The sequence below is a fragment of the Oryzias melastigma genome, linkage group LG7 (assembly GCF_002922805.2).
Source record: "Oryzias melastigma strain HK-1 linkage group LG7, ASM292280v2, whole genome shotgun sequence".
In the NCBI taxonomy this organism is placed as follows: domain Eukaryota; kingdom Metazoa; phylum Chordata; class Actinopteri; order Beloniformes; family Adrianichthyidae; genus Oryzias; species Oryzias melastigma.
Genome location: NC_050518.1, coordinates 15,459,219 through 15,466,742, shown reverse-complemented (window position 1 = coordinate 15,466,742; position 7,524 = coordinate 15,459,219). Strand labels below are relative to the sequence as shown.

At 42.7% G+C, this 7,524-nt stretch overlaps 1 protein-coding gene across 3 annotated transcripts in view; it reads left to right on the top strand.

The window, feature by feature from the left end:
• The window catches only part of scube3 (signal peptide, CUB domain, EGF-like 3), a 105,278-nt gene extending 98,713 nt beyond the window's left edge, over positions 1-6,565 (top strand). For 2 of the 3 annotated variants that reach the window (XM_024292314.2, XM_024292315.2), the window contains 9 exons: positions 212-373; positions 448-651; positions 727-888; positions 969-1,136; positions 1,222-1,383; positions 1,466-1,663; positions 1,746-1,898; positions 3,141-3,220; positions 4,903-6,565. In XM_024292314.2, the coding sequence (XP_024148082.1) occupies positions 212-373; positions 448-651; positions 727-888; positions 969-1,136; positions 1,222-1,383; positions 1,466-1,663; positions 1,746-1,898; positions 3,141-3,220; positions 4,903-5,055 (1,442 nt within the window). In that variant the 3' untranslated portion in view covers positions 5,056-6,565. Of the gene's footprint in view, positions 1-211; positions 374-447; positions 652-726; positions 889-968; positions 1,137-1,221; positions 1,384-1,465; positions 1,664-1,745; positions 1,899-3,140; positions 3,221-4,902 lie in introns of those variants that run through there. The other variant, XR_002921367.2, reaches the window with a different exon arrangement.
• Positions 6,566-7,524: the final 959 nt, after the last annotated feature.

The window sequence follows — 7,524 nt, the reverse complement described above, 5'->3', positions numbered from 1 at the left end:
GGAATTACATTGATCCTGTTAACGGTTGAGAATGTTAATTTTGTTTTTAACCATCACTGGTGACGCCTCATGTGTTAAAGTGTTAAATATTATTTTTTAATCCATTTATCTTCCTACCAAAATTCATTTTTGAAGTATTTAAAATAAATTGATAATATACCAGCTACTAAGAAAAATCCCTCTTGCATTTTTCCCTGACCTGCATCTGCAGGAGGGGGGCAGCCTTGCAGCAACTGTCTGGTCACGTTTGTTAACCTCAAGTGCGACTCCACCAAAAAAGCCAAAGGAAGACGTGCGCGCAACTCCTCCAACAAAGAAGTGACTCGCATCACTTTGGAGCTGGAAGCCGAGGTCAAACCCGGGGACACCACCGGTCAGTTCCTCCCCGAGTCCGCCGCGCTCCTTCTGGTACTGGTTTACAAACGAATCCTGTTGTTCATTGACCAGGAAGTTGCAATCTCAGCTGCCAGCGGCTGCGGATGGAGAAGCAAGTGAAAACGTACATCAAAGCTCTGAAGAAGTCCATCAACCAGGAGCGCTTCCTGATCCGAGTGGCCGGTTTGGAGTACGAGGTGGCTCAGAAGCTTCCCCAGGCTGCTCCCGTTCAGGAGAACTGTGGCCCGGGCTCAGAGAGGGACAGCGGCCGATGTGGTAAGATCCAGGAAGAGAAGGATTCAGAGCCTCCTTTTTAAAAGTAGATTCCATGAAATGTGGATCTTCTCTTAGTCAGATGTTTGCCAGGATCTTACTACCACGGGGAGCAGGAGCGCTGTGTCCAGTGTCCACCCGGCACCTTCCAGGAGAAAGAGGGCCAGCTGGCTTGTGACCTCTGCCCCGGCAGCGACGGCCACGGTCCAGTCGGAGCGCGGAACATCTCCTCATGCGCAGGTTGGTTTGGTGTCCTGGAGAAATGCTGCTTCAGCGCTCAGTGAAGGTTAAACCCGATGTGCTGTCCACCTCAAATCCAGGTCAGTGCGCCACCGGATCCTTCTCCAGTGACGGCTTCCAGCCCTGTCAGCAATGCCCCTACGGCACCTACCAGCCAGATCTGGGCCGGACGCTGTGCTTCCCCTGTGGAGGGGGGCTGAGCACTAAGAAAGAAGGCGCCAGCTCCTTCCATGAGTGCGAGGTCAAAGGTCAGCTTCTTTTTAATGCTTTCTTCATATTCACTTTTCTTACAATGTGTTTTTAAGAGTGAGTTTCTTCATCTCCACGCTGCAGTTCAATGCTCTCCGGGTCATTACTACAACACCACGGTGCACCGATGCATCCGCTGCCCGGTCGGGACCTATCAGACAGAATTTAGACAGAATTATTGCATTTCCTGTCCGGGAAACACCACTACAGATTTTGACGGTGCCACAAGTGTCTCACAATGCAAGAGTGAGCATAAAACATGACCTTTCAGAGCGCTTTCACTGTGTCGGATGTTGGCTCTTATTTTGGGTTGTCTCTATTCATCCAGACAGGCAATGTGGTGGAGAGATGGGTGAGTTCATGGGTTACATAGAGTCACCTAACTATCCTGGGAATTACCCTGCTAATGTGGAGTGTATCTGGAACATCAACCCTCCCAGCAAGCGCAAGATCCTCATAGTGGTGCCGGAGATTTTCCTGCCCTCAGAGGATGAGTGTGGCGATGTGCTGGTCATGAGGAAGAACTGTAGGTGACTCTTTGGTGATTTGGCGAGCTCGGCACCGGACGGGGCTGTAACCATTTGTGGTTGTTTGTGTCTCCCTGCAAGGGTCGGCTACTTCCATCACCACCTACGAGACGTGTCAGACGTATGAGCGGCCCATCGCCTTCACAGCCCGCTCCAGGCGTCTGTGGATTAACTTTAAATCCAATGAAGCCAACAGTGCCAGAGGCTTCCAGATCCCTTATGTTACCTACGACGGTACGTATGGGGGCATCTTCCTTAATTTTTAACGGTCCAAAATTTCAAAAATATTTTTCCTCCAAATATGTTCTACTTTTTACTACATTACTTTAAAATTTCCCCGTTAGCCTTTAAATTGGACTGTTATAAAGCAACTAAAGATCCATCCAGGATTTTCCGAACCTGCTGGATCACTTTTAAGGGGTTGCTGGAGCCTATCTTAATACAGTGGGGCGATAGTGGAGGACTCACAAGACAGGTCGCCAGTCCATCGAGTCATGCATGAAATTACAGCTAAATTTGTGACCTGGATTCATCACTAAAGACTTCCGACTATTTGTAAAAGAAAAACTCTTATCAGTTATTTGGGAAGAAAGCACCTTTTTTAGTGAAAACATGCTTCATCGGTTTATTGGCATCTCTAAAATGTTCCCAGAAGTGTGTGATGGTGCTGCTCTGCAACAGACTAGTAACTCGTTCAACAGTGCCCAACAGTAGCTTGGATAGGCTCCAGCAACCCATATACGCTGAAAGGAATTGAGGCGTTTCTGAAGATGGATGGATGGATTTATCGCTGAAAAATACAAGATTTCTAAAAGTAGTTCAGTCTTTGTAAGATACCCACATATTTATAAATGTAGGATGTGTTACATACAATGTAATGTGGCATTTGGAAAAAAAACTGTTAATATCAGTGGTCCCTTTATCGCTTTATGTAAAATATATATATATAAATAAGCTGAACTTGATTATGAAACTATCTCTGTTGATGAAATGTCCTTGCGCCCTGAAGTGGCGTTTTAGTACAGAGCAAAAGGAAACATTTTTCATTTTTCACTCCTGGATTCAGAGCATTACACTGATGATGAGTGTCATTGGTTTCCCCAAGAGCTCCTTTTCCTGGTTAAGAATCGTGTAGTTCTGTGTATTAGAGAGAACAAATCCTGAATTAAAATCTGCCCTTTTTGTCCTAAATGGTCTATAAATGCATTTAATGATTGCAGACCTTTTAAATAAAGGTTACTGCAAAATCACTTATTTCTTGTGAATTGGGATGACTTGCACCAAAACATGGAGCTCCAACATCACAGCTGCAGCTCAGCAGGTCTTCCTGTTAATTACCCTAACTAGCTAACTAACTATCAGTCGCTTTCCTTCAGCTTTTCTTTTACATTTTGTTTTTAACATGCACTGTGTGACTTCAGCCTGTCTAGAGCTGCATTTCAGTAATGATGCATTGTGTTGTTTGCATAACTTCAGAGGACTACGAGCAACTCGTAGAGGACATAGTACGAGACGGAAGGCTGTATGCGTCAGAAAACCATCAAGAAATCCTTAAGGTGAGCACGCCTCATTCCTTTATGCTGACGGTTCAGTCAGTATTGTTGATACCTGTGGAAGTGATTCAGTTCATCTTTAAGCCATCTATCATGAATGGTGCAATCCTAAATGAAGCATTACTCTGTGTTCAATGAAGGAGTAATGACTGTTTTCTGTTGTCGGGCAGTTTTGCAAGAAAAAAAATAACATATGAAAGTAACTTAATACTTTTATCGTAAATAAGTTGTGTATTCATATAAGCTTTTAATCATATTTTGCTCAATACATCTTTAGGAACTTGTTTGCTACAACCATTGACTGTAAATGAGATCTGAGTGACTCCATCCCCACACATGTTCCAAACAGGAAGTACCTGCTGGTTCCAAGAAGCCAAAATCCCATAGACTTGTATTAAGAAACAAACAGCTATTACTCAGTCGGTCTATTGTCAGAATAACCATTCTTGCTCTAATAACTTTTGCTAATCCTAAAATGACCAATCAGATGCTTCAATAAAAGTATGTGGTGGAATGTTCGAGGCATCAGAAGCTACTCCCCTCAATCACAACATAGTGCATATTATAGTACGTTCGCCATTTTCTAGTGCTGTCCGAATCTACTAATTCCAAAATTAAGTCTTTGCAAAAAACTAGTGTGCATCGATGCTCACTAGACCACAATGCATTGCGGTCAAACAATTTTGAACAAAAAAAAAACCATGTTTAAATGTAATTTTTGAATAAACCATCCACATTTTCACCCTCAGAACACAGTGGAGTCATAAATAACGTCCTGAAATGTTTGTATTAATTCGAGTTTGTGAAATTGGTGACGTCATATCTGACATTTAGAAAAACGAAAGAAAAGTAGTGAGGATTGTTTCCAAATTGCCTTTAAAATCCAGGGCATATATAGTCCCGCACTTTAAAGGTTTTTAGTAGTTAGGGATTAGAGTGGGAACTCGGACATAGCCAGATTCTTCTGAGCTCGCTTTCAAGTAGTAGGGGTGTGAACTTCCAAAAAGCTCACCCCTGATTGGCCAAGGCGGTTTCCATTAAAATGGAGACTCGGGCAGACGAGGACGAATCACTTCTTACTGAAGTTTTCTGGTTCCAACATGGCGACGGCCTATGGCTAAAAAATGGCTACCGAATCAAGTTGGAACCAGAAACAAGTCATTTTCTATGGATTCTCATAAACAGTCAATGGTTACAACCTGTGGTGTAAGAAAATATCGATTCAGTGAAATATTGCAATACTTCATTTGGCGATTTAAAATGCTGCCAAGGTGATATTTAGTTAATTATGTATAAGCAATCATACATTACAGTCTTACTTTAGTTTTCTGCTGAAAGCTGCGACCACTTGTTGGCAGCACAACACACCGAGCCTCTTTGGGGCAGCTGTGCACCGCAGCAAAACTACAACAAGATTTTGTGAGAACCACCTTATGATAGACGTGAACCAGATGAGCCTCGTAGTTGTTATTATGAGACATTTACAGCTCAGTTTTAACTAAGGATGAGTACTGAACCAAAAAGTTGGTACTGGTACCGTATACCGGATTTCAAAATCTTTTCTCTGGTATTGTCTTGGGATATATTGCGATATGTATTGTGGCATGTGTATCGCGATACATCGTATAAATATATATTTATATATATATGAGTTGTTAACGTGTGTTTTTGTTTTCTCTCTGCAGGACAAAAAACTGATTAAGACTCTTTTTGACGTGCTGGCTCACCCAAACAACTACTTTAAGTACACCACTCGGGAGTCCAACGAGATGCTCCCCCGCTCCTTCATCCGTCTCATAAGCAGCAAAGTCTCTGCTTTCCTGAGGCCTTACAAGTAAAAGGCGTCGTCCTGCTCCACCCTCAAGGCCACATCCCACAGCTCTCACGGGACATATTAACACAGAACCTACAAACACATTTAACCTCTTGATTTTTCTATAGACTTTTACAATAAATGCTACGCAGGACTGAGAAATAACAAACATCTTTTTTTTTCCCTTTTATTAGCCTATATTTGTTTTTTCCATGCAGTGCAGGTCTGCTGTCCCAGCTTCAGTGAGGGTGTGTGTGGTTTCTGTTGTGATGTGCGTTCAAACCACACGAAAAAAGCAAGAAAAAAAGCCAGTTTCAGACAGTAGGTGTTATATTTGGTTTATGCAGTTTGAGCCTGACAGAGCGTTGAAAGTTCCAGCTGTGTGACTGTAAGTGTTGTGCATGTGTTGTGTGTCATTGTCACTCCAGGAAGGGTGGTTGGTTGTAGACACGTTCCAGGCCCTTCCAAGCCCGACCAACGTTTGCGCTCTTAGAGCAGTTTTCAAGGTCTTCACTGTTAAAACAGTTTTCTGTTTAGACTCTTCCACATCTTTAGATAATGTCTGCTGGTCTTTTCAAGGGAATTCAAAGCAAACCAAAAAAAAGTGGTTTATCATTCCAGAAACCCGGTGGACATCTGGGAAATAAATAATCGTGAGAGCGAGATAAATAAGTTGATGTGATGTCTAGTGGAGCACGTCTCAAAGATTGAGAGAAATGTCTTTGAGGGACATTAAGTTTGCTGCTTCTTTTAAAAAAAGGTCACTTTAATGATTCAGTCTCATTGTCTGTGTACTCTTCACGCTTATAATCCTCCTGTTTAAAAACAAAGGCATCCTCCTAAATATGTTCACACACACAGTAAATCGATAATCTCTCATTGTCTGTGGATTACCGTTTTTTTCTGTTTATTTTGAGTCTTGTAAATAACGAAAATGAATTAGACGAGGGTTGAATTCTTTATTCCTGATTTGCTTATATGTGACTCAACCTCCCTACTCCCCGGAAAAGAAAAAAATAATAAAAAAATACCTCCTGCTCCCTCATATTTTACCAGTCTAAAACCCAAAGACACAGTACACCTCGTACACACCGCAACCTCCCACAAGTCAGTTCTGTCCCACATCCGGTGTGATTTCCCGCACTAGATTGAAAAACTTCCATCTCACTTTTCCGGAACCAAGTGCAATGACTGAAGGCGGTGCACGTTCACCACACCCAACAAGGAAACTCTCCATGTGTTCTGGATTGCTTCTTCTTTCTTCTTCTTCTAAGAAGAAAAGAAGAAGAAGTCTCTATGGGCAGAAGATTTTTAGGCTTTAAAGGTGCTTCTTATTCTAACAAAAATAAATGTATTAAACAAATCATTTGAATTAATAAGACTTAGTACAACAGGGTAAAAACAATATTATTTTCAATTTAGCTAACAAAAAATTAACACTTTTATGCTAGCAGCCATCAGATCAATATTTTGGGACATTCGTGTAGGGAGTGTTAGAGTCATTTAAGAATGTAAAAAATAAAAAAAGAGAAAAATGCCTGACTGTCCTTGTTGGACCCCTAAAGCTCATTAATAAACACAGAATAGTGTAAAAATGAAAAATTCTAGTTTTTTTGCAAGTAAGTCAGGCTACGTGTTCACCTGAAAGTCCTCACAATACCATTGACTGTATATAAGAACTGGACTGAGTGAGTGTGACCTAACCCGTAGAAAATGTCGTATTTTAAGCTCCGACAAAATAAAGTCAATTCAGTGGAAGCCGCCATGTTGGAACCAGAAACTGTCAGTGAGCAGTGATTGGTCCAAGTTGGATGAGACAACATTTCTATAGCAACTGAGCTTGCTAGCTTGCTACAGCGGAGCTGGCTAGTTTGCTATAGTGGAGCTTTCTAGATTGCTTGCTAGCTCGCTACAGCAGAGCTTGCTAGCTCGCTACAGCGGAGCTGGCTAGTTTGCTATAGTGGAGCTTTCTAGATGGCTTGCTAGCTCGCTACAGCAGAGCTTGCTAGATCACTACAGTGGAACTTCCTAGCTAGCTACAACGGATCTTGCTAGCTCGCTATAGTGAAGCTTGGTAGCTTGCTACAGCGGAGCTTGCTAGTTTGCTGTAGTGGAGCTTTGTAGATGGCTTGCTAGCTCGCTACAGCCAGGTTTGCTACTTCACTACAGCAGAGCTTGCTAACTTGCTACAGCGGAGCTTGCTAGATGGTTTGCTAGCTCGCTACAGTAGAGCTTGCTAGTACACTACAGTGGAGCTTGCTATCTCACTATAGCTGAACTTTCTAGATCACTACAGCGGAACTTCCTAGCTAGCTACAACGAATCTTGCTAGCTCGCTATAGTGGAGTTTGGTAGCTTGCTACAGCGGAGCTTGCTAGCTCGCTAAAATGGAGCTCGCTTCTGCAGGGCTTGCTAGCTCGCTTCACTGTGCACTGGTCGGGTGACTAGCATAGCTAGCACTGAGCTCCCACTCAAGCCAGTGTGGGAAAACACA